Source organism: Loxodonta africana, chromosome 3 (genome assembly GCF_030014295.1).
Source record: "Loxodonta africana isolate mLoxAfr1 chromosome 3, mLoxAfr1.hap2, whole genome shotgun sequence".
In the NCBI taxonomy this organism is placed as follows: domain Eukaryota; kingdom Metazoa; phylum Chordata; class Mammalia; order Proboscidea; family Elephantidae; genus Loxodonta; species Loxodonta africana.
Window position 1 is genome coordinate 168,112,166 of NC_087344.1, and position 27,699 is coordinate 168,139,864.

The window sequence follows — 27,699 nt, forward strand, 5'->3', positions numbered from 1 at the left end:
GGGACAAGTAAGTTGCAGGAATTATCTGGAAGTGCTGTCTGGGAAAGCAGAGAGAGAAGAGGAGGAAACAAGATTTGTTTCATTAGTTTTTATTAACAAGCTATCGAGGAGTATTAAAAGTCAATTCTAATGCGCAGACAACTTCTCGAATCAGAGGCGACACCCCCCTCCGCGCTATTTCGGGACAAAGGGTCACCGGCCTAGCTGCTGATCTCTCACGCAAGGCAAGCACTCGCTTTTCCCCCGGAGTCTCGCGGGTCCTAGGAACACCCGCCCGGGGCCATCCCTCCAGGCCAGTAACCACCTCGTCCGGGGTGGTTTGGCCCTGCCCGCCCCCGGTTTGGCCCCGCCCACCCCCGGTTTGGCCCCGCCCGCCCCGGTTTGGCCCCGCCCAGAGGACTCTCGCTTCGGCTCAGGCACCTGCCTGGCCGCCCTGCACGGCGGGGTCCTGAGGCGCCTTAGGGGAGCGCCGCGATTGGTTGCTGCTCGTGGCTAGCGCTCCGCTCCAGCACCGCTTGACAACCGCAGTCTGCAAGAGGCTGAGCTGAGCGGACGCCGCCTGGGAGGGGCGGACGGGAGGAAGGACGGACTGACGAACTGATGGATTGACGCGCGGGCGGCAGGAGGGAGGACCGACGCCAAGCCCAGACCGCCGCCCTCGCACTCCCACACCAGCCCAGAGCCGACTGCTTTGGCGCCCCGGTCGCCGGCGTCTCAGCCGCTTTCTCCTCTGCCGCTTCTCCGGGCTGCACCGGAGCCCTCAGGTGAGTGCCTCCGAGAGGCGGAGGCGGGGTCGGGCTGGCTGCACACCTCGGGTTGCCATGGCCACCCGTCACCACCTGTCACCGCCTGACGGGGCTTGGACCCAAGCAGCCCGAGAGCTGCGTTCGGGGTCCCGGAGAATGGTCTTGGGTAGGCTTGGGTGCTGACTGGGTGGGGACTTGGGTTCTGGGAGAGGCCCCGGAGCCTCCAGATAAGGATCTGGGAGTGCCGGGCCCCGATCTGAGCCCGCCGCACCCGGACCACACCTTCTCCATATTACTAGCGCGGTTCTGGGGGCAGAGCGACGCCCCTCGCCCTGGCACTGCCCGACCCTGAGCAGTAAGCCAGCGCAGGACTCGTGCCCATCTCGCTGCTGCTGAGAGGCGAGTGGGGGGCTGACTATGCTGATTCTTTTTTCCTCGCCCCACTGCAAGTCCGTGGGAGAGCTGAGGAGCGTTCCCGCACCTTTCTGGACATGTCGAGGCTGGGAGGAGAGGAGCGAGCTGCGGGGCCCGGAGCAGAGCCGAGGCGTGGGGCAGCCCCGCAGGGGCTGGGGTTGGTCTTTCTTAACGTCAGTGATGAATGCGAGCGGGCCTTTGGGGGTCTGGGCGCTGTCGGGGGAGAGGAGCAGCGACTGGATTTTGCAACGGGGTTGTGCCAGGGTCGCTGGCGTAGCAGAGACGGGAGGTTGTATGGTTAAGCGGTTTCCTTTTATTGGGGAGAAAGAGATTGGATCTCTAGCTCTGGGGTGAGGCCTTGGGCAAAAGGGGCGGGGGTATGCAGGGACGGCAATTGACCAGATGATTTTTCTTTTCTGTACCCTTACGTGCAGTTTGTAACCAATCGTTGTATCTGAGGGGAGCGTTTTTGGCAACTTGGTTCTCTCTGCATAATGAAAGGAGAGGTCTTTGTTCCACCCTGATTCGTAGGTTGTGATCCTAACACCTATTTCCCTCCCTTTGTTGTAGACTTCATAGAATGCCTAAAGAAGTTAATGGCACGGAAATTAACTTGGAGGTTTTTAATACGCTATAATTTTTTTCCACTGTAAATCTAAGTAGAGTGTTTTTGTGTCCAATGCTGGCATGTGTAAAGAGTATTGAAATTTTATTAGAAAGAAGAAATGCTTAAGAGCCCGTTTTCCTTTATATGGTATATTCTGGAGGTCTCTTTTAGGAAGAAGGTGTAATGAATAATTTTACCTTAGTTTGGAGGAGAGGATTGCTTCCAGTAGGAAAAAAAAATTATTATACAGTGATGGAAAAGGCAGTTAATCAAAACAGTACAGCATAGTGTTAAATTAAAAAAAATGAATTTGGATGACGTTATGAATATGTAATTTTTTTTGTGAAAGGATGCTAATGTGTGGTTATCTCTCACACTCCCACTTCCTAGTTCTTTCTTTATAAAAGCCAGTACTAGGAATGTATCATAACGGGAGTACTATCCTATGTGCCTAGTGATATGTTGTGTTCAGCCTCTTTTTCTGTTTGTGAAATCTAGTTTATTAGTTACTTAGTGAGTGGCCAGCAAGTGATATGCTTGATATATGCTGCAGTTTGAGAAACACTTCAAAATAAGTATGAAAAGAAGTGCAATTTTTCTTAGTAGATCAGTAAGCTGGAAAGCAGATTGCCTGGATTTAAGCTTTGCTTTGCTACTGATTGGAAACCCTGGTGGCCTAGTGGTTAAATGCGATGGCTGCTAACCAAAAGGTCAGCAGTTTGAATCCGCCAGGCGCTCCTTGAAAGCTCTATGGGGCAGTTCTACTCAGCCTTATGGTGTCGTTATGAGTCAGAATCTACTCCACCACAACGTTTTTTTTTTTTCTCCACTGATTACAGCCTTGGAAGACCCACTCTGATTTCTTGATCTGTAAAATGAGCATAATACCAGCTATTGATTTAGTCTAGGAATAGACCCTGAAGTTGAATAAAATAATGCATTTGAAAGTGCTTTGGAAAAAAAAATTAAGGTATCTGTTGATTACTTTTTAATAGAGGGGAGCATTGACAAGGATAATTAAAAATTTCTGTACAATCTAGTTAGTATTTCTAGGTCCAGGGCCTTATTTCTTACAATGGCCTTAAAGGCTTATGGAAACTATTGAGGTGTATCCTTAATCCTTGCAGAGGTTTTTGATTACTATGGGTGTCAGAGAGCAAAGGGTGTTTCCTCCCTATATGTGGGTTAGGGTTGCATTCCAACTTTCAATAGGATGTTCTCATATTATAGAAAATAAGGCTATGGCCAATAACTTTGACTTGAGTTACATTTGGTGCTTAATAATGCTCAGTATGGATCCCTGGTTCTTGAATAATCAAGAAATACTTTATACCCTCTGATGTGTGCTTTTTCAAATTGGAGTACTTGCACTCTTTGAGATATGCTGCATTGTGGCAAGAGATAAACCTGTGGTCATGTAACATGGCCCATGCGGAGTCATCGTCAGTTGCATCTGAAGCCTTCGATAGAAAGTATTGGTTTTGTATTAAAACACAAAAAGATGATATGGAGAAAGCAATGTTCACACTAATTTCTAAGGTAAAATACAAAGACTTCAATGAAATTTTATGCTTAAGGGCACCCTGGGGATATGCTCAGTTTCTTCTGCTCTTGAGGAGAAAAGTTTAAGAAACATTGCCTTAGACTTATTCCCCTAGTCAATGGCAAATCGCTATATAAACCCATTGCTGTTGAGTCGATTCCAACTTACAGGAAATAAGTTGAGTTCCAATCTCTAAAATTTTGATACTAGGTTTAAGATTACTTGAATCCTAATTATCCCCTCTTGTTTTTCCCCCTGTGAAAGTCAGAATGTTACAGTGGAAAGGCCATGGAATTTGAGTCAGCTAGACCAGGTCGTTCCATTCTTGGCTCTGCACTTATTTTTTGTGTTAGTACCTTTCCTACCTCTGCATATTAGGGTATTAATCCTTCAAAGCCATCTTTAGCAGGAAACCTCATTACCTCTCTGAACTTGCATGGCACTTTACTTGTAATTCTCTTATGGCACTCTTTATGTTTATATTTCACGTATATTACTTTTATACAGGTCTTAATGTCTTTTGTTGGACTGTAGGCTCCTCCTGGGCAGGACCCATGGCCTAGCATTCTTACCTCCCCATAGTGGCAGTATAATGCTTTACACATAGGTTCTTAATAAGTATTTATTGAAAGAATGAAAGAACTAGAAATATGGTTTATAAAATAAGGATAAAGTGAAAGGAGTGAAAGAATTTGGTGGCTTGTCACTTTAGTAAGGAAAAAGCAGGTTCAGGCATGAGATCCTACTTGGTTAGGAGCTACTTAAATACATGAGTAGGATCTCATGCTAGAACTTGCCTTTTTAATGTATGTCACTGAAAGACTGAAAGCTGGTTTGGGAGTTCTGTTAGATTTGAATTTGAAGGGAAGACTTAAGTAATAGAACTTTTTTTTTTTTTTTTAATTTCCACCTAGGTTATATGGATGTTTTTAAATCAGTACTACATGAAAAAGAATATAAAATTTTTTATATTATTAGTTCAAATAATGTTTTTTCTATGGCTGTATACCATGCTTTGTGACTCTCGATATATTGAAAAAGAAAATGGAACTTCATGTAAAATCTTTGAGAAAATTTTATGAAACTCAGCAAAAATGTCTGTTTTAACTCAGCTAAAGTCTAAATGTCTATTTTTAGTTTAATATTTCTTTTTGGATTATTTTGGAAACTTGAAATAGAATTAGCTTGGATCCAATTTAGAAAAAAAAAAGGCAAAAAGGAAGTGAAATTCTGGGAGGTGAAAAAGCAGTATTTCACAGAGTAGATGATGATATAGAGCAACTTTAGGTGCCTTCATTGTAAAGTGGTTACATCACGGGAAGCCTTAGTTTCACTGAATATAATTGCCGATCAGGCCACACCTACAATATGGTGTTCTGTTGTATGTGCTTTAAGAGGGAGATTAACAAATGTTGATGGTGGGGGATCTGGAAGCTATGTTTTATGAAGAATGGTTGAAAGTAGAGGGAGAGATGATTATTGTCTGATTCAAATGTGTGAAAGTTTTAACAGACTTGTAGTAGGTTGCCCCTGTAGACAAAACTATGTGAAAGTTAGAAGAAAGTAGATTTCAATTCAATATTAGAAAAAACCTTTTTATAGTTGTCAAACAATTGAAAGGATTCTGTATTATCTATTGCAGCATAACAAATTACCCCAAAAATTGTTGGCTTAAAATAACAAATATTTATTATCTCACTGTTTCTGTGTGTCTAGAATGTGGGCACTACCTGGCTGTGGGCCTGTAACTCAAGGTCTCTCATGAGATTGCAGCCAAGTTGTCACAGAGGCTGTGGTCTTACTTGAAGACTTGACTAGGGAACGACTAGCTTCCAAGCTGAATGGCTTGGACCTCTGTTCCTTGTGGGCTATTGGACTGAGGGCTTCATTTCCTCACTGGCTCCTGACTAGAGACTTTCCTCAGTTGCTTACCGCTTGGATCTTTCTACAAGGTTGATTCATGACATGGCAGCTGATTTCCTCCAGAGTGGGTTATCTGAGAGAGAGAGAGAGCACACCCTTGCACTCAAGATGACATTGTAGTCACTTTATAACAAGTGACATCCCACCACTTCTGCTGTACTCTATTGGGTAGAAGTATCATTAAATCCAGCCTACACTCAAGAGGTGGATACTACGCAAGGGTGTGAACATCAGGAGGCTCTTTGGTGACCATCACAGAGACTGCCTTCTACAGGTACCTTGAGGAATATAGAAATTCCCTCCCTCCCTCCTTCTCTTTTTCTATCTCTTTCTGTGTCTCTGTGCCTGTCTCTCTGCCTGTCCTCTGTCTCTCTTTCTGTCCTTTTTTCCTCTCTGACTGTATTCCTGTCTCTCTTTCACAGCCAGAAATTTTAATTTGCATTACTACAAAACTTAGGATATGAATTGCAGAGGTGAGGGAGGTAGGAAGGGAGACAATTCCTTGTCTGACTACCAAGACAAGATAGACCAGGTATTTAAGGAACTAATGAAGAGTTGAGGAATTCTACTTGCCCAGATGTTTAAGGAACTAATGAAGAGCAGTGTTTTATTCTGTTGTACATGGTGTTGCTATGAGTCGGAATCGACTTAGTGGCACCTAACAACAATAATATATATATGTGTGTGTATATGTATATATACGTGTGTATATATGTATGTGTGTGTGTATGTATATATACATACACACATATACATATATATGTGTCTTTCTTTGCTCTATTTTTTTGCTACCCTGTTCAGAAGGGCACTGTTTAAAGATTTCCTGTCGGTGTTGTCTTAGATGCTGATATCAGGATTTATCTCCTTTGAAGGGAGCATTTAGCTGCTAGTGAGATATATACTGGGTTAATTTCTTAACCTCATTAAGCCTTAGTGTCTTCGTCTGTAAAATGGGGATGAAATTGCCTGTCTCATAGGGTTTTTGAAACGATCAATTAAACAATGTATGTAAAGATACCAGAATAGTACTTGGTACTTTTTGCATCGTAAATATAGCAGTTAATCCTATTTTTGAGATTCTGCTCTGGTTGGTACCTTGATACAGAAGAGAGAACCTTTGAAATATAATCCTATAATTTGTGTGTGTGTGTTTGCATTTTCATAGTTTTTTTTCTCTACCTGATTATATGTACAAGTGTTGTTGTTCTGTTAGGCCCCATCAAGTCGGTTCCGACTCATAGCGACCCTGTGCACAATGGAATGAAACACTGCCCGGTTCTGTGCCATCCTTAAAATTGTTGTTATGCTCATTGTTGCAGCCACTGTGTCAGTCCACCTCATTGAGGGTCTTCCTCTTTTCCGCTGACCCTGTACTTTGCCAAGCATGATGTCCTTTCTCCAGGGACTGATCCCTCCTGACAACATGTCCAAAGTATGTAAGACGCAGCCTCGTCATCCTTGCTTCTAAGAAGCATTCTGGTTATACTTCTTCCAAGACAGATTTGTTCATTCTTTTGGCAGTCCATGGTATATTCAATATTCTTCGCCAACACCACAATTCAAAGGCGTCAGTTCTTCTTTGGTCATACACAATTCGTGTGTGAATATATATTGCTTGTAACTATAGATAATATAAACTAGAAACCAGAAAACCAGACCCGTTGCCAATGAGTTGATTCCAACTCATAGCGACCCTATAGAACACAGCAGAACTGCCCTGTAGGGTTTCCAGGGATAGAAAACAAAAGAAATCTCCCTTCTACTCTTTCCCTTCCTAAATCCCTGCCCTCCATCCTAATTCTATTCCTCTCTTCGGAAGTAAGCAAAATTGATAGTTTGGTATGTATCTTTTCAGAGTTTTCTTTGTGTATATATTTAGACAGAGAAATATCATGACTGCCCCCCTTTTTTAAATACACAGTCCTGTTTTATAAATCCGTTTATCCAACAAATATTTATGGATGGCTGTATTTTTTAATGATGTGCTTTCTGGGACTTTTCCATTTTAGAGTGAGTACACCCACATCACCACATAGGTAGTCTATAGTATGAAGTTACCGGAAACTAACTCTTCTGTGTTGACGGACATTTAGTTTACTTCTGATTTTTCTGTGTTGCAAACACATCTTCAGGGAACAACTTCACGTATGTACATTTATGTACATATGCAAGTATTTTTGCAAGATAGGTTCCTAGAAGTATAATTGGACTTGATGACTCAAAGGGTATATACATTTAAATTTTTCATAGATAAAAATTTCATACTGTCAAACTGTCTATCAAAAAATACTGTCGCACTTTACATCCTCAACAATAGTTGTATGAAAGGATACTTACACACACTACTGCCCATGCTAGATATTATAAGGTCCTTTTAATTTTTCCAAAACTGGTAGGCCATAAATGGTATCTTATTTGAATACCACTAGTGTGGTTGAGTATTTTTTTTATAAATTTATTGGTTGTTAATAGTTCTATAAATTGTGTTTTTATTCTTTGCCCATTTTTCAGCTGGATTTTTTGTTTTTTGGTATCAATTTGAAGATGCTATTTATATGTTTTAGAAGATAACCATTTAACTTTCTATGTATGTTGTCAATATTTAGTCCTATTTTGTCAGTAGTATTTTAACTTTGTTTATAGCAACTTCTTTTGCATGGAGGGTTTACACTTTTCATTCTTGGTGCCAAAACTGATAATTTTTTTCCCTTACAGTGTCTGGGTTATGTCGCTTAGTGAAGCAATCTGGGTAAAAAATAGTTTTTGTTTATTTTGTAAACAGATAGTATTTCAGTAATTAATATGTTTTAAAATACTTGTTGATTTAAATATAGAAAGCATACAAATACTTTAATATAATATAGAAAAATTGAAATAATATTTGAATCAGATTTGAGAAGAGGTCTTGGGTTATGAAAAAAAAAATACAAATCATTCTGTTTAAAATGCTATTACTCCATTACATACATTAGTTTACCAGTTCCTTTTAGGATTAATGCAGTGACATAAAGCTTTACTAACAGCAGAAATTCAGGATCATAGATTCTTAACACAAAAGGCATGTAATTTGCAATTGGAAATTAGTTACTTATGTTTCATTTTTTTAATTTTAATATTTTGGGGCATGATACAAAATTTAAAAGGTAAAAAACGATGTATAGTGAAAAGTCTTCGTCCAGTTTTCCTTCTTGGACACAACCATTATTACCAATTTCTTGTGTTTTTTTTCCCCCAGAGATGTTTTATGCGTATATATAACATACAGTTTATGTAACCGATTTGTTTTTATAGCAGTATAAAGCTGCACTTGTTTTAAGCATAATTTGTTTCTTTAGGCCAAAGATTATTCACAGTTCCAGAAGGTAAATTAAAATAATTGATGACTAGAGAACAGCTGTCAACAGTAAGAAGTGACACATGGTACATCCAAGTCACACACGTTATCTGATTAGCAGACATGACGAGGTTTGCAGTTCGAAGGGCTTTTCTTTTGTTTGTTTGCTTAGATAATCTAAAACACATCTATTTTCTTCCCTTTCGTTAAACTGACCTTCTAGACTAGAGACTTCCTGTTATCCCAGACTTGATATTCTGCCCGAACCTCAAGAATATTTACTTTCCGTTATTGAAATGTGAATTTAAGCAAATTAGAAATCTTGGTGGGAAATCATAGAAATAAGTCACATTAACCCTCTTACTTAATGTATGAAGAAATTGAGGCCCATAGACGTTAAGTGGCTTGCAGCATCACATTTGTATTCTTGAAGGATCAGCTATTTACAATTCAGTGACCTGGAAGCCACGTCAGTTTTTGGAGTACCATTTTATCAAAAGATAGCTAGCAGCAATTTTCTCTACTTTAACCAGCAGAAGTGCAGAAGTGCTATGTTGCAGTTTGATGTTTTATTAAAAACTTCATAGTACTTCAGCTCTTTGTCTGCATTTTCGCCTGTAAGCTGGAACTGGAAAGCGCTGTGGTTCAGTGTCAGGCACTCTGTGCTACTTGGAAGCTTAAAGGGAGCAGCTTTTATTGTGTGGGGTAGGGCTGGGGATTAATGGAGGCTTTCTTAAGCGCTTTTTTCATAACTACAGAATTCATGATGGCTCTGCCCTAAGTTGCCTTAACCTTACACTTCTGAATCGTTCTTGGCCTTGCATGTTTTTCTTCCTTCCTAATCTGTATTTCAAGTAAGTAACCTCATTGCAAAAGAACACTTAAATCATATCTATTTATATTTGATTGGAAAGCTGCCACTGATTTTTTTTTTCATGAAACTTTTCTGTTAACTATGTATGAAAATATACGTAGAAGTCAATATATTTCTGTTTTATTTCCTATCGTTAACATTTTACTGTTCATCTAAAAGCTAAAATTATTTCTAAAAATTTTTTTTCTTGATATTTAATGCATTCTTCTAATGCTGTTTCACTAAGATAGTAATCAGTAGGAGTCCACATAGGGGCCCCATCTGGAATTTCATTTCTGTAGGTGTTAATGATGTCTAAGTGCTAAAATGCTAACCACCTTCTGGCTGGTTTCCAGATGTCCTTATTTTAAAGAAAACTCTTGTTTCTTCATCTCACCTAGTCCAGATGTGGGCTATAAGTGAAAATTTATTTCTTAAAGGAAACTCCAAAGTTAAGTTTTTGTGATTGTTTTATTTTTTACAGTTAAATCTGTCATATAATATGGAAACACTGAGCCACTCTGATTTTTTTTCCATTTTGTTTTTTATTTTCAGTGGCATAAACCCTACTGTTGGCCTTGCATAAATTCTGCCTGGTGAATAAGTGTTTGTTCACACGTACCATGGGCTGGCAGGTTGCTGTCTGTCATAAGATGCTCTTAGTTGGCTTTGGCTAAGTAGTTGGATTGAAGGATCAGAGCTCTATCCTTTTGAACGGCATTTAGAATAGTTGTATGCAAAGACACCTATTTTGTACTTTCATAGCGACATTTCTTCATTGATTTTTGTGTTTCATGCTAATTCAGCTAACATTTATTGGACATTTACTATGTCATACACATCTCATTTTGAAAGGTAATTTTAGTAGTCCCTAAGCTAGTTTGAATTGTACTAGTGTATAGCTTTTTTGAGTAGGGAGGAAATATTTATTACTGAGTTTTACTCTTTGAACTAGAGAAAAATTTAACTTCGTAGTGATGAGTAGCTTAAGGAGATTTAAAAAAAGTTCGCGAATTACATGTTTTTATGTGTTGTCTTTTAAAATGCATATATAGTATATATGTCATTTCTAAATTATATACCTAGGATTTTGAAAGCCCTGGTTACCCAGTGGTTAAGAGCTACTGCTGCTAACCGAGAGGTTGGCTGTTTGAATCCACCGGCCGCTCCTTGGAAACCCTATGGGGCAGCTCTACTCTGTCCTGTATGGTCACTATGAGTTGTTTGGTTTGGTTATATATGTTTCAGTAATGCAGGGTAATTCTAAGATATAGTCATCAAGCACGGTGTCTATGTTTATATTGTATCCAGCAGCAGTGAAGTTTATAAGTTAAAATTCTAGATTGGGTGATTAAAATACATACTTTTCTACTGGGATTTTCATAGTAAAGTCTTAATACTTGTCTTTTTTAATTAGTTTTTTTTTTAACCTGAATAAATTCTAGGTTAATTAGATTATATTTTCTGGTATGACTTGACGGCACTGGGTTTGGTTTGGTTTTGTTTTATTCAAATTTTAAATGTGAAGTCAATGTAAAGTATGTATTTGTGAGAATGTTTCTTCTTCTCTCTAGTTTTACTACCAGAAATGGCTGTAGTATTAAAGTTGTAGTTATAATTTAAAGTGAGACTATTCATATAGACTCCACTCTATCGTTACTTAATATTTTGGCTAATATTTAGATTGAGTGTTGAATACTATGAAGCCTATAAAATTTTTAATATTTTTGGATATATTGGAATGGGCATTAGAAAATCGTAGTCTGAATTCTGCCACTAAGTTGTATGGTTGGTACATGGTGGTATAAGTGAGGTGCCTTCTAAGAACTTGGAGATGGAGGGTAATAAGATTATTTTTCTAAGGGTTAAATTAGTGAAAACTGTTCTGTTGATAGTAAAAATTATCTGAAGGTTTGGGGAATGCTAAAATCCCTAATCAGTGTACTCTAGGAGTAATCTCAGAAGACACGAGTAATTAAAATTTAGTATGTGGAAACCTCATTAATTTTACTGTACTCTCTTTTGGATAAAGTCTCTGAACAGAGAGGAGTAGTCAGAAAAAAGCGAGAGGAAATGGGTGGCTTGGCCTGATGGGAGAGAGGTTATGTGATTTGTCTGTTTCCTGAGGCTGGTGAATCCTTACTGTTGTGTATCATGGTTGAGAAGCAGACCTTGGACTGTGAACGCACCAAGGTAAATGCCATCTGATGAGGCTTCTTCGCAGTTAGTCCACTAGCATGAGAGCCTTTTGCATTGCTCTGAGCCTTAACATTTCAGAACTGCAACAGCTTAGGCCATTTGATTTGTGTGACCTCTTCTGTAAAATGAGGATGTTGACCTAATGATATTCAGAATCTCTCCCAGTTCTAAGTCTTCATGAATTCATAACTTATGTGCTCAATGGTACCACCACAAACTTAGAGGTTAGAGTTAGAAAGAATTTTAGAATGTTGAAATCATTGATGTTTAAGTTGATACTACCAGTATGACTTAAAGTTGCACATTTTAACCAGCCTTGCTTTGTTTGGCTCCAAAGTATAGGGTCATCACTTAGATGTTCCTGCTAGAGTATAGCTTCTTAAGGACAGGGCCAGTGTCTCCTGCATATGACTCCAGAGTATAGGACAGTGCCTATCACAGAGAAAGGCAGTAAGTACTTATGGAATGAATGTATTAGGACAATGTATAGCTAAGTATGGTTTGGTTACTAATGATTTTTAAAAATAACTCTTTAGAAAATTTCAAACATATATGAATAGAATGATGAACTTCTATTTACCCATTACTGCACTCGGTAGTCCCTTACCTCTCCTTCTTGTATTATTTTGAAGCAAATCGGACTGTATATCATTTTATTTGTAGCTATTCAGTATGTATCTCTAAAGAATAGGGCTTTAAAAAAAAATCATAGCCATACCTTTATCACACTTTAAAGAATGACTTGGTTTTGATAAATATTAAATTAATTTCATTTCAAAGTACCTATACTAAAAATTCCCAAGACACCAGTTATATGTAGTTTCCATGTGGTAAACTTAGAAACAAAGCGATAGGACTAACTTTTTCTGTTGTTGTTCTGTTTAATATTTAGGCTATCAACATGACGGCTGAAGAAACAGTGAATGTAAAAGAAGTTGAAATCATTAAGTTAATTTTGGACTTCCTGAATTCAAAGAAGCTTCACATTAGTATGTTGGCCCTCGAGAAGGAAAGTGGAGTCATAAACGGCCTATTTTCAGATGATATGCTTTTCCTGAGGTATGATTTCATTAATATTATGAGATTTGTAGCTCCCTCAGAGAAGTGTTAAGTATTAATAAGGTAATAAGTAGAAAGCAGATAGAACTTTATAATCATGAAGGGATATAAATATAATTTTTAAAACTTTGTTTTTATAATGGAACATCTACAGAAGAATGTTTTCAGTAGTAAGATCCAGAGGCCCATTAAAAAAAACAAGAGTCTGACTTACTTCACTTAGCATAATGTTTTCAAGATTCATCAGTGTTGCCAAAGGACAAATATTGTGTGATCTCACTTATATGAAATAGGCATATGTATAGAGACCAAAGCTTATTAGTGGTTGCTGGGGACATGAGGGACAGGGAAAGGAGGAGTCTTTGCACTGAGTTTCTGCTAATGGTGGTGAAATAATTTGAAAATGGATGGGATGATGGTTGTAGAACATAACGAACATAATGTCACTCAATTGTACGTGTAAAAAATGTTGAATTAGCAAATGTTTTGTTATAGATATATTTTTACCACAATAAAAGAATTAACAAAAAAGAAAATTAGAAAGTGGACCTGGTAGAGTGGAAAGAGCACTGGACTGCCACTAAATGCTGTGTAACTTGAAGCTTCCTCACATGTGAAATGAATGATCACTGAGTTCCACCGTAGCGCCAAAAAGTCTTTGATTAAGTGACTGGACAAATTATATTTCAGTTGTGCTTTCAGCCACCTGAAGTGAAATAAATAATCATTACTTAATATTTAAAAAAAAAAAAAAAGGACACAAGAGTCAGAACTCCATTGTGACTGTGGCACCAAAAAAGATATTAAGAATCAGAGACTTCTGCAAGATAAAACACTTCTGAAAAACCATTTTTTGGCCATAAAAATAAAACATACTCATTATAGAAACATGTTCATTATAGAAAATTTTGAAAATATAGAAAATAAAAGAAAAAAAAGAAAAATCACCCCACCACTCAGGCACAGTTACTGATGGTGGTAATTTTTTTTTTTCTGTGCACATGTAAAAAATAACAGCGTTTCTGTTGAATCTGTAATTTCATATCCTGTATTATTAACATCAGAAGGATTCTCCATGTGATTACAAATTTATACACGCTTAAACATTTTTTTTTTAATTTACTTAATTTCTTTATGGCTCCCCTATTTTTAGATAATTAAATTGTTTTCAATTTTTCTTAGCTCTTCTGAGCATCTGTTGTATGTGAGAATTTTTCTGTATTTTGGATTATTTCGTTAGGACAGATTCTTAGATGTGGAATCGCAGAATCAAAGGGAGTCAACGTGCTCGCCAAAATGGAAAGCTAAATATATCCTAACTTGAATTGGATGGAAAAAGAAAAACTCAAATTTCTAAGTATAAATGTAGTCTGTGCTCATATGATACTACGTAGCTTTGACAAGGAGAACAGATTTTTTGGACATGTGGCATTTTGTGACTTGGAAAGCCTTAAGTAATGAAGTGTTCCTAACTAATGAGAAAAGTTTTTTGTTTTTTTTTTTAAGCTGTATTATGTTAAGGGAATTTGTTTAAATTCATTGACATCTCTGTGTTTCGTGTTTTGAATGTCATACATCATCCAGCCCCATGAACCTTAGTCACTGGTGTAGTCAGGAATAAGTACTGAAGCAGTGTTCTTTTGGCCCTGTCTTTCAAGCCTTGCTACTCTTGGAATTTTGTAGTGGCTCTCAAGTGCCCCCTCTAGACGTCTGTTAAGGAGCCCTGGTGGGTGCAGTGGTTAAGTGCTCAGGTGCTAACTGAAGGGTCTGTGTTTTGAACCTGCCAGCTGCTCTGCAGGAGAAAGATGTGGCAGTCTGCTCTGTAAAGGTTTACAGCCTATGGGGCAGTTTTACTCTGTCCTATTGGGTTGCTGTGAGTTGGAATTGACTTGACAGCAACAGGTTTTTGGGTTTAGGGACCTGTTGGTTTCTTATGACATTTTACTGGTCTGGGATGAAATGCAAAGAATTATAGAATGGTAAAAAAAAAATTTTTTTTTTTTTGTTTAATACTGTGTTATGTTTTCGGAAACCCTGGTGGCATGGTGGTTAAGTACTACGGCTGCTAACCAAGAGGTCAGCAGTTTGAATCTGCCAGGTGCTCCTTGGAAACTCTATGGTGCAGTTCTACTCTGTCCTGTAGGGTCGCTATGAGTCGAAATTAACTCGACAGCAGTGGGTTTAGTTTTTCGGTTTTATTGTGTTTTCGGTGAAAGTTTACACATCAAATTAGGTTCTCATTTAACAATATCTACACAAATTATTCAGTGAGATTGGTTACATTTTTCATAATGTGTTAACAGTCTCATTAATTTCGTGCTGGTTATTCCATTGCCAGTAATCTAATTTCCCTGCCTCTTACTTTTTCATCTTTGCTTTAGGGTAGTTATTGACTATTTGGTCTCATAAAGAGGATTTTTTAAAGGAGCGCAGTATTCATGGATTATAATCCTTATTTTATTAGCCACTCTTTTAATTAGCAAAAAGGTAACCTCAGGGGGTAGTTTCGGTTCAAGGTTTAAAGAGTATCTCAGGTCAGTAGACTTGGGGAGTCCTCCAGTCTCAACTGGTCCAGTAGGCCTGGACTTTTTAAGAATTTGAGTTCTGTTCCACAATCTTCTCCTGTTCTGTCAGGATCCACCTACTGTGGCCCTGATCTGGTCTCAGGGTAGATGAGGCTGTGGATCATGTAGGCTATTTAGTCCTGTAAACTAGTTTCTTCTCTGAGTCTTTGATTTCCTTCTTTGTCTTCTGCTCCCCAGGCGAGTAGAGACTAATAGTTGTATCTTAGATGGCCGCTAGCAAACTTTTAAGACCCCAGACACTACTCACCAAAATAGGATGTAGAACATAAAGAATAGTATTTCATTAATCTAAATGTATTCATTTTAAAGGGCTGCCCTTTGAAATTGTGTCCTTCCAACTTTTTAAATATTAGTATGTCCTTTTATAAAATAATTCTAGTATGTTGTCATTGTTTTTATTACTGTATTTTATGCAAATATCACGTGTACTGTTTTCGTAGTTCTTTGTTGTGGGGGCTTGTCCTATATATTGTAGGATGTTTAGTAGCATCCCTGACCTTTATCTACTAGGTGCCGTTAGCACCTCCCCCACGAGCTGTGACAACCAAAGATGTCTCCAGACATTGCCAAATGTCCGTTGAGGGGGCGGAATCGCCTCCTGTTTAGAACCACTGATTTAGGAAGAGCGGAACAAGTCTACACACTGACTCTTAGATAATACGTAATAGCTTTAAAAGTGTAAGATGAATAGGGAAATACAGGAACTTTTAGGCTTAATCCAGTGTCTTTACATAGATCAAAAAACCACATAAATGTTAGTATGTGAAGTGGTTGCATATTCACAAATTAATTCTCACATAGTGTATGCGGTTACAGATAAGTTATGAAAAAATCGTTCTAGTGTTTGAAGGACCCAGTAAAATCTTGATCTCATTACCTGCTTTCTGTCATTTTAACACTATCTTGTCACCTATTCTACTTTTAATTAGTGTAGCCCAAGTTTGATAACACACCTGGGTTTTTCTTTATGTAGGCAGCTAATTCTTGATGGCCAGTGGGATGAAGTTCTTCAGTTCATTCAGCCTCTGGAATGTATGGAAAAATTTGACAAAAAAAGGTAAGATTTTATCTGAAAATTTTCGGGTGGATCCCTGGTGGTGCAGTGGTTAAGGGCTTTGCTGCTAACCAAAAGTTCAGCAGTTTGAATCCACCAGCCGCTCTTTGGAAACCCTGTGAGGCAGTCTGTGCTGTCCTATAAGGTTGCTATGAGTCGGAATTGACTGGATGGCAGCGAGTTTTTTTTTGTGTCATTGGTAGGAACTTAGCAAAACAAAAATTTTAAACCAAGACTTAGCTTTTTCTAGAAAACACAGTACATTCAATCCCATTGAGTTGGAGCACCTCTAGAGAACAAGGGGAATGTACTTCAATAAGTTGAAAATCTGATATGCAAACCTACTTAATCAATAGTGCTGATATTCAGAATGTCCCATGGGCCCTATCTGAAGCAGCTGTTTCTGCCTAATAATATGAAGACTTACAAAGATGTCATTCCATTCATTTTTTCCACCCTCCTTTGTTTCTGAGAGGTCAGCTCTCATTTGTTTCCTTATACTGCTGTATGTAGTGTTTCATTTCCCCCCCTGTTGCTTTTAAGATTTTCACTTTATTGTTGGTTTTCAGCAGTTTATGATGTGTCTAAGTCTGATATCAGAAGCCCTGGTGGCACAATGATTAAAGCACTTGGCTGCTAACTGAAAGTTCGGTGGTTCAAACCCAGCAGTGTCTCCACAGTAGAAAAGACCCAGTGATCTGCTCCCATAAAGATTACAGCCTAGGAAACGTTATGTGGCAGTTCTGCTCGGCCCGAAAGGGTTGCTATGAGTCGGAATTGACACGATGGCACACGACAGCAAGAAGTTTTGTATCTTTGTGTATTTCCTGCTTGCAGTTTGGATCTGTAACATTATGTTTTTCATCACATTTGGAAGTTTTTGGCCATTATTTCCTCATATATTTCCTGCGCCTTGTTCTTTTCCTTCTGGGACTGTAATTACCGTATTTTTACACAAATAATGTGTGCCTTCTGCATTTGTTTGCTGTCCATGGTGTTTCCCCACGGGGCACCCTCAGAAGCGCCACTGTGCCAATCCTCTTCCACATGTTGCTGTAAAAAAAATGAGCATAGCGCACTTATGAAAATACCTTGCGGGGGGGTGAGGGGGTGGGTGGGACGAGGCCGGCAAATGCAGAAGGCATGCATTGTTTGTGTAAAAGCACTCTACGTTATATTAGACAGATTGATATTATCCCGTAGGACTGAGGGTTCTGTTCATTTTTTTTAAAATAATTTTTTTCTCTGTATTCTTCAAACTGGATTATTACTGTGGATTTACCTTCGTGTTCACTGACCCTTTCTTCTTCCACCAACAGTCTATTGACAGTGAATTTTTCATTTCAGATATTGTATTTTTCAGTTTCAAAATTTTCTTTTTTTTATAATTTCTGTTCTTTTCTCATCTGTTCACTCACTCTGAGCATATTTTTCTTTAAGTCCTTGAACATATTTATAGCAGCTGTGTTATAAACTATGAGTCACATTTTTCTGTTTCTCTACATGTCTAGCTGTTTTTTTTTAATGTATTCTGTATGTTGTGGATCCATTGTAGAGACTCTGGATTCTGTTATTTTCCTTTGAGAAGTATTGATTTTTATTCTAGCAAGTAGTTAACTAGCAAGATTTAAAATGCAAACTCTGTCTCCTCTACTGAGGATCACAGTGGACACCAGCTGAAATCTCTGCTCATATTTTTGCCTTCCATCTGTTGGTTTTGCTCCTGGGAGTCTCCCTTGCATCTTCACTTTAAGGATTTGGTATATTTATCACTATGGCTCCCTCCTTTTTTTGACCCTTCCCTACCACCTCCTACCTGTTCCGGTACTCCCAAACATTTTGCTGACTCCTTGAGCCTGTAAAATGGCAGTTTTCCACTTGAGTTTTAGCTCACGCTGTGTGGACCGTAGTGTGCCCTCAGCTGGCAAGCCTTGTACTTTTGAATCTCATCCCATGTACATCTCTTTTTTCAAGGATCGACACCCCTCTAGTTTTTGCCAGCTTGTGGTTCCTCTCTACTGCTTTCAAATAGTTGTATTTTTTTTTGTATTTTATCCTTGGTTTATAATTGTTATCTGCAGGAAGGTCGGCCAGATGTGTTACTGCACCATTACCAGAAGAGGAACCTCATATATATATATATATGTATATATATATGTATATATATATGTATATATATATGTATATATATGTATATATATGTATATATATGTATATATATATGTATATATATGTATATATATGTATATATATATGTATATATATGTGTATATATATGTGTATATATATGTGTATATATGTATATATATATGTATATATATATGTATATATATGTATATATATATGTATATATATGTATATATGTATATATATGTATATATATGTATATATATATGTATATATATGTATATATATATGTATATATATGTATATGTATATGTATATGTATATGTATATGTATATGTATATGTATATGTATATGTATATGTATATGTATATGTATATGTATATGTATATGTATATGTATATGTATATGTATATATATATGTATATATATATGTATATATATATGTATATATATATATTCTGTGTTCATACCATGCTATTTGAATATCTCTTTGCTTTAGTACATTTTTGTTTATCTGGAATATTCTTTCACCATCTTCTGCCTTTAGTTGGAATAAAGCCATTTTCAAACAGCCACCCCTTGTGAGTCTTTCTTTTTACTTCTCACCCCTTCTGATAGAATTGGTTTTGTACTCCTTTGAGACCTTGCTGAACCCTATCATAGATTTTATCTAATTTATTAGACTACCCTCTTCTTGAAAGCAGGAATTTTGTTTTATTGGACATGTATTTTCTGCTATAAAAATGGTTGAAAGAATGACTAAAGGTTCGTTATTTTTTCTTTCAGCCCTTGGAAACAGTATTTCTTTAAAGTGCTTAAAGGCATCAAAATTTTTTTTGGTTCTTAGGTCAAGTAGGCTGTTTGCTTTCTTTCCTTCCTCCCATCCTGAAAAATCCCTGTTAAAAAGTTTTGATTTTATAGTTATTTTGTGACTTTTTAAGAAATGTTTCTGTTTCTTCTCACCCTTTCAGCCCTGTCTTTATTAGACCTCTTTTGGGTTTAAAAGAAAAAACAGGATGTATTTTGAAAAAAACAAAACATTTTGAATATAATGGACTTTGATCTATTTATTAGGTGACATTTGACATCTATAAAAATTGAGTTTTTTTTAAATGAAATATTGGAACTAGAAATCCTTTGAGTGTTAAATTGTAATTACTTGCTACTGAAATTATTTGAATTATAGCTTCAGTGTAATAAGCATAGTAAATATTTCAAGAATTTCCTGAAAGCAGAGGTGCTTACAGTAACTGGTAAGTACATTTGACTTATCAGACATTGGAAAAATAATTAAAAAAAATCTTTTTTAAAAGAATTAATTAGTCCTTTAAACTTGATCTGTTTTATTTCAGGAACTTGAGTTTCATTTCCAACCATTGACATTGCTGCCATTCAGCTTTTAATAATTTTAATGTTTTATGTTTTATTTTTCACAGGTTTCGTTATATTATCCTGAAGCAGAAGTTTCTGGAAGCTTTATGTGTTAATAATGCAATGTCAGCAGAAGATGAACCCCAGCATGTAAGATTTTTATTCCTGAAGGTTTGCGCCATAGTCTTGTTTTCAGTCATAAATATTTTATTCACTAAAGCAAAGGACGGGTATCATGAATTTTCAAAGTTTTTATGAGCTGGGATGGGACAAGATTGGCTTTTTTGCAAATATAGTACTTTCATTCTGTAGTTTCCATACCTGTTCAGTGATATAAACCAACATGATACATGAATGGCTGGCTGATTGGATAGTATGTGCTCCCTTCTTCTTTGACGTAATTTATTTAGCAAATAGATGTTTCACTTGATGACTTTTTTTTTTTTAACCCACTGCCGCTGAGTCGATTCCTACTCATAGTGACCCTATAGGACAGAGTAGAACTGCCCCACAGAGTTTCCAAGGAGTGCCTGGTGGATTCGAACTGCCGACCTCTTGATTAAGAGCCGTAGTACTTAACCGCTATTCCACCAGGGTTTCCCTATAGATGAAGGTTTACAGAACAAACTAGCTTCTCATTAAACAATTAGTACGTATATTGTTTTGTGACATTGACTACCAACCCCACGACATGTCAACACTTTCCCATTCTCGACCTTGGGTTCCCTGTTACCAGCTTTCTTGTCTTTTCCTGCCTTCTGGTCCTTGTCCCTTGGCTTGTGTGCCCCTTTAGCCTCGTTTTGTTTTATGGGCCTGTCTCGTTTTCAGCTGAAGGGCGAACCTCAGGAGTGACTTCATTACTGAGCTAAAACTGGGGGCCATACTCTCAGGGTTTCTCCAGTCTCTGTCAGGCCAGTAAGTATGATCTTTTTTTGTAAGCTGGAATTTTTTGTTCTATATTTTCCTCCAGCTCTGTCCGGGACCCTCTATTGTGATCCCTGTCAGAGCAGTGGTGGTAGCCAGGTACCATCTAGTTGTGCTGAACTCAGTCTGATGGAGGCCGTGGCAGTTGTGGTCCATTAGTCCTTTGGACTAATCTTTCTCTTGTGTCTTTGGTTCTCTTCATTCTCCCTTGCTCCACACAGGGTGAGACCAGTGGAGTATCTTAGGAGGCTGCTCACAAGCTTTTAAGACCGCAGATGCTACTCAACAAAGTAGAATGTAGAACATTTTCTTTTTAAACTATGTGATGCCATTTGAGCTAGATGTCCCCGAGACCATGGACCCCACAGCCCTCCACTTGATCTTCATCATTGCTGCTTTTCTTATCCCAGAATTGAATTTCTCTGCATTTTCAGCGATCTAGGAGATAGTTTTTTGATAAAATGTTTGTCTTTATTACAATTTAAATATAATGACCTTAAATTCTTTTTGGTTAGAGTTATTGTTAAAGTTTAATATTTGTATTAAGTCACATCCAAAACCAAAGAAATTTTTAAGTGCCAATAGTGTTCATTGAAGTAAGCCAAAAGAATATTACAGTAGAGATTTTCATGTATAATACAGAGATGTTTGCCAGATAATGATGTTCAGAAGTGGAAAGACCAATGGAATATGAGTCAGGAGACTTAAATTTTATTCTGTCTTTGTCACTAACCAACTGAGTTAAGTTGGTTAAATATATACCTTAACTTTTCCTATGTGTAAAACATGGAGGCTGGTCTAGGTAAGCTCTAAGGTTCTTTATGGCATTAAATGCTTTGGTTCTAAGGTAATACTCTCTATACAAATTGTTATAATGTGTCTCTCAGCTAAGCTTTCTTTTGTACTGTCTCTGTACTGTTTTTGTAGTAAATAAACTGTAGGTGTTTACTTCTCTTGATTTGATTTCTTCACCCATAAAAATTTATACTAAGGCATAAGTTTTGGGCTAAGAGATAAAGTCAAGCTAAGAGAATGGCACCTTTGCCTTTTTGGGTAAGCCACAGTAATAACAAGCTTTATAAACACTTGAATATTGGCATGCTTCAGTTTTCATTTCTAGGAAATTCAATTTTTTTTTTAATCGTGGTGAAAATATACACACCAAGATATTTGCCAACACAGCTTCCAAATTTGCAATTCAATGACAGGGATTACATTTTTCATGTTGTGCCACTATTATCACTATCCAAAATATTCCACCACCATTAACATAAACTCAATGGCCCCCAAACAGAAATTTGTTTTCCCCTTGCGTATTCACGTAAGTGAGATACAGTATTTGCCCTTTTGTGACTTACTTATTTGCTCAGCACAGTGTTTTCAAGGCTCATCAATGTTTGTGGCAAATATCAGATCTTCCTTTCTCTTTACGGCTATGCATATACTATTGTATGTATATACCACATTTTGTTTATCCGTTCATCTGTTAATGGACATTTCGGTTGTTTCCTCCTTTTGGCTATTGTCAAATGTTCTGCAGTGATCATTGGTGTACAGGTTTCTGTTTGTGTTTCTGCCTTCACTTCTTCTGGGTATATACCTAGTAATGGCATTGCTGGGTCATATGGTAATTCTATGTTCAGCTTTTTGAGGAATTGCCAGACTCATACTCCATTGTTTTCCACACTGGCTGCACCATTTTACATTCCCACCAGCAATGGATGAGGGTTTCACTTTCTTCACAACCTCCTTAACACTTGTTCTTTTCCATTTTTTGATCATGGCCATTCTAATGGTGGTGAAGTGGTATCTTGTAGTTTTGGTTTGCACCTCTCTATGGTGGTGTGGAAACACTGGTGGCGTAGTGGTTAAGTGCTATGGCTGCTAACCAAAAAGTTGGCAGTTCGAATCCACCAGGTGCTCCTTGGAAACTCTACGGGGCAGTTCTACTCTGTCCTGTAGAGTCTCTATGTGTCGGAATCTACTTGACAGCAACAGGGTTTGGTTTTTTGGTTTATGGTGGTATAGTAGTTAAGAGCTACGGCCACTAACCAAAAAGTCGGCAGTTCTAATCCTCCAGGCACTCCTTGGAAATCCTATGGGGCAGTTCTACTCTGTCTTATAGGGTCGCTATGAGTTAGAATTGACTCGGCAGCACTGGGTTTGGTTTTTGGTTTTAATGGCTAATAGGAGCCGTGGTGGTGCACTGGTTAAAGTGCGCAGCTGCTAACCGAAATGTCGGCTGTTTGACCCCACCAGCTGTTCTGAGGCAGAAAGTTGTGGCAGTTTGCTTCCATAAAGATTTACAGCCTTGGAAAACCTATGAGGTCGCTATGAGTCGGAATCAACTCTTTGGCAGTTGATTTGCTTTAGTTTTAATGGCTAATGAGGTTGAGCATCTTTTCTTGTGCTTGTTGTCTATATGAATATCCTCTTTGGTTAACTCCCATTTCAAGTCCTTTGCCCATTTTTTGATTGGATTGCTTGCCTTTTTGTTGTCAAGTTGTAAAAGTTTTATATATATTTTGGATATTAGACTCTTATCTGAAGAATTTCTCCCAGTCTGTAGGTTATCTTTTCACTTTCTTGATAAAGCCCTTTGATGTACAGAAGTATTTAATTTTTATGAGGACCCATTTATCTATTTTGTCTTTTGCTGCTTGAACTTTTATTGCCAGAGAAATTCAATTTTTCCTGTCCTTAAAAAGTTATACATTTGAAAATGATACCATTTTAATGGTGAGCTAGAACACTGTTTGTATAGATACACGTTCAATGTGTAAATTAACCCGAGTTTTAATCTTTTTTTTTTTTTTTACTGGTAGAAATATTTTGATTCTTGACTTGAAAGTTGTTACACGTCCTACAAATTATGAGTTTTTTTGGGGTGCTAGAGTTTATCCTTTAGCAGTTGAATACAAAATGGAAGTTTGTGAGGTATCTTTGTATTTGAATAAAACAACCTCTTATTGTTTTGATACCTCACAGCATTTCTCTTCATAGCGATTACTTGTATTTCTCTTACAGCTGGAATTTACCATGCAAGAAGCTGTGCAATGTTTACATGCCCTCGAAGAGTACTGTCCTTCTAAAGATGACTATAGCAAGCTCTGTTTGCTTTTGACTCTGCCTCGTCTGACCAACCATGCCGAATTTAAGGACTGGAACCCCAGCACTGCACGAGTTCACTGTTTTGAAGAGGCTTGTGTCATGGTTGCAGAATTTATCCCTGCTGATAGGAAGCTTAGTGAGGCTGGCTTTAAAGCAAGTAATAATCGTTTATTTCAGCTTGTAATGAAGGGCCTACTTTATGAATGTTGTGTGGAATTTTGTCAGAGTAAAGCAACTGGAGAAGAAATTACGGAAAGTGAAGTGCTTCTTGGCATCGACCTCTTATGTGGTAATGGTTGTGATGATTTGGATCTGAGTTTGTTGTCATGGCTTCAGAATCTTCCGTCTTCTGTGTTCTCTTGTGCTTTTGAACAGAAAATGCTTAATATTCATGTTGACAAACTTCTGAAACCTACAAAAGCTGCATATGCTGATCTTTTGACTCCTCTTATCAGCAAACTTTCTCCCTATCCATCATCCCCAATGAGAAGGCCTCAATCAGCTGATGCCTATATGACCCGCTCTCTAAATCCTGCTTTAGATGGCCTCACCTGTGGACTGACCAGTGATAAGAGAATCTCGGATCTCGGGAACAAAACTTCTCCAATGTCACACTCCTTTGCTAACTTCCATTACCCAGGGGTACAAAACCTTAGTAGAAGTCTCATGCTTGAGAATACAGAATGTCACAGTATTTATGAAGAATCCCCTGAGCGGTGAGTATTTACTCATAAAGATTAGGAAATCTCCACAAGTGTGAGATGATCCCATTCTGGTAGGAGTGATTGTGTTTTCTTTAAAGCTCACGTACCTTTAGTTGAAAGTTCTTAAATGTTAAAGCTCATTTCTAAGTAACTTTGGACAGGGTTTTGAATTTTTTTTTAATTAAAATTATAAGGGAAAATATTTTTATATCCTATGTTAGCTGGTTATAAAGGAATACATGTGCATTGAAGAAAATTTGGAAAATGTAGGAGATTATTAGGATGAAAACTAAAATCTCACACAATCTTATACTTAGAGGACTATTCTTTTTTTTGAACACTTTTTAAAAAATATAATCTGCTTTTCCCGTTTGGTAGATCATGAATATTTTCTCATATTCTAAACCATTTCTTGAGATTAGTGATCAATTATGAACGTGCAGTATTCCCTTGTATGTCTATATGCTAATTTTAACCAATTTCTTATGCAGGATATCAAGTTGTTTCCAGCTTTTTCTCCTGTAAATAGTACTGTAGTGAACAACGATGTACATAACAATCTCTGATAATTTCTACTTATCTTTCTTGTGACACACAACTGGTTTCCTGTAACTCAGAGTTGGTACTGTGAAGTATTAGTTTTAACTATAAGCATTTTACAAGAGAGCACAAAACCCAAGCCTTTTCATATTCACATAGGGTATTTGGGTGCATTTTGTGCTGAGGAAGGGGTGTTGGACTTGGAATTTCTGTTCAAATTAAAGCAAGAGGAGATTTTTTAATTAAGGTACAAGAAATGTAGGATAAATATATAGGGAGGCATTTTCTGTTAAGATTGTAGAGGAGGGAATTTGTGACACTTTCTTTAATGTTCTTTAAAGAGAGAGGAGGATTCTAGGGCCATTTAAGTAAGGGACTTCCTGAAGGCTAGGAAATAGTCTAGGTGGCTTCTTAAGGCACCTTACTATACCATATTTAATATATGAAATCTAGAGATAATAGCTAGTGATGAAAATGGATGAATATAATTTCCTATAGCAGCATCCTGTCTTCTAAACCACAGTGGAATAGGGAAACTGTCTTAAATCTTTCTTGGACTTTGCAATTCCTTTAGAGAAAATTCCCATTGTCTAGGCTGCTGGATTTCAGTTCTGGGGGAACTTTTGACATTCATCTGTGTACTTAAGATGACTAGAGCTTCAGGGTTAGTATTTGAATGGCACGTTTGAACTTGTGTATCAGTAGAATTGTCTTTACAGAGAAAAAATATGCACAAAAATCTCGTCAAATCTGACTGTACATGTGCTGTTGCTTATGTAAAGAAAGTAGGAGAATTGAGGAAAAAAAATGGGTAAAGATGACAAGAAACGGAGTATGTTGTTAGATCATTAAGAATAGGCATAGAGGTAAAATATGACATGTCAAAAAGTAGTTACCAGTTGAACAGTAGCAATAATCCAGAAAACATGTGAAATTGGACGATTTATGAGGAAAGGCAGTGTGGAATAACGAAAAGAACATTGTCTTTGGAGTCAAACTTGAGCTTGATCAGTAGTTTTGCCATTTACTAGCTGTGGGAAAGTTACTTAATCTCTCTGAGGCTCAATTGCCTCCTATATAAAATAGGAATAATAGTGTTGACTTGCAAAATGAGTTAAAGCCCATAGCAGAGTGGCAAGTATACGACTGGCGCTCAGTGAATGAAAATGTCTCCTCCTCAGAGTTCACGCCCTTGGTAAGGACAATGTGTCAAAGGGCTGCTAATAAAGGAGTGCTATGGGAGAGCTGCTGTGCTGCGAGTAAAATATTAAATTTACTTGGGAAAAAACTTTATCTTGTTTTTAAAACACTTTATAATTAAGAAAATACTAGGGAGCTCACTTATATTATTTATGTTAAAGATGTCACATGAAGAGACTCCTACTTGTGGTAATACATGTTTGAAATCACTATTCATTTAAAAAGTATTTGAGTGTTTACTATGTGCTAAGGAGTCCTGGTGGCACAGTGGTTAAAGCACTCAACTGGTAACCAAAAGGTCAGCGGTTCGAACCCACCAGCCACTCTGCAGGAGAAAGATGTGGCAGTCTGCTTCCACAAAGATTACAGCCTTGGAAACCCTGTAGGGCAGCTCTACTCTGTCCTGTAGGGTCACCATAAGTTGGAATCAACTTGATGGCAGTGCATTCAGGTTTGGGACTACGTGCTAACACCATGCCACATACTGGGGGGATAATGATTGAGTTACTATGGTGATCAGGAAGATAAAACACGAAAGAAGGATTTGTAAAGGAGTGTGTGGTGTTTTGTAAGGATATCTTTTCATTGGAACAGAAATAGACTCAAAACAAAAAGGAAGATAAGTCAGTTGAACTACGTAAGCTTTGGCTATTTGACATAATGGTTTCAAAATTATACTTAGGCATGGGCTAGCACTGGATTTGGAGTCTTAAGACCTGGATTCCAGTTCTAGTTCTGTTTACTAGTGATGTAATTGTAGGAAAATCATCTTTTTTTTTTTTTAAAGTCTGTTTCCTCATCTGTGAGATGGGGGTAATAACCTATTCCACAGGTTATTGTGCGAGTAAAATGAGTCAGTGCATATGGAAGTATTATATAAATTGCAAAATTAAATCAAATGTTACTTTATTAAGGCCGCTTTTTTCTGTCTGTGTACAGTTAACTCTTACAAACTCTATTTGTATGGACATAAAAGAGGAGCTTCTTGTGGTCAATCGAAGCTCAAAGCATAGTCTAGTAGCTGAAAACTCTTCCTAGGTCTTTCTGCTTCCTCCTCTTGTTACGAGTTTATGTATGTGTACGTATGTTTAGGTACTTAGAAATTATATATTACTTGTTAACTGTTTTCTAACCGGTATTGCCAGTCATCTCACTCATACAAGTATTTGAGTGCCTGTTTTATTCTAGGCCCTGGAGATGCAGTGGTGAGCAGCACATGTTACCTGCCCTCTAACACTGATCATCTGGTGGCGGATATAGCCACGGAAACAGTGATTACAGTACACTGTGTTAGATGCTGTAAGAGGTGACATAAAGAGTGCTGAGAGAGTATTTAGGTGTACCTCACCTAGATTTGCAGGGAGAGGGATCAAGAAAGACTTGCGAGGAGTAAAGATGACTAGG

General features: G+C 37.7%; 1 protein-coding gene across 1 annotated transcript in view; it reads left to right on the forward strand.

Moving 5' to 3' along the window:
• Positions 1 to 495: 495 nt before the first annotated feature.
• Positions 496 to 27,699, forward strand: part of WDR47 (WD repeat domain 47) — a 59,141-nt gene continuing 31,937 nt past the window's right edge. Inside the window, exons 1-5 of the mRNA XM_003409539.3 lie at positions 496 to 764; positions 12,512 to 12,678; positions 16,237 to 16,320; positions 19,882 to 19,966; positions 23,768 to 24,567. Of these exons, the coding sequence (XP_003409587.1) occupies positions 12,521 to 12,678; positions 16,237 to 16,320; positions 19,882 to 19,966; positions 23,768 to 24,567 (1,127 nt within the window). The 5' untranslated portion in view covers positions 496 to 764; positions 12,512 to 12,520. The remainder of the gene's footprint in view (positions 765 to 12,511; positions 12,679 to 16,236; positions 16,321 to 19,881; positions 19,967 to 23,767; positions 24,568 to 27,699) is intronic.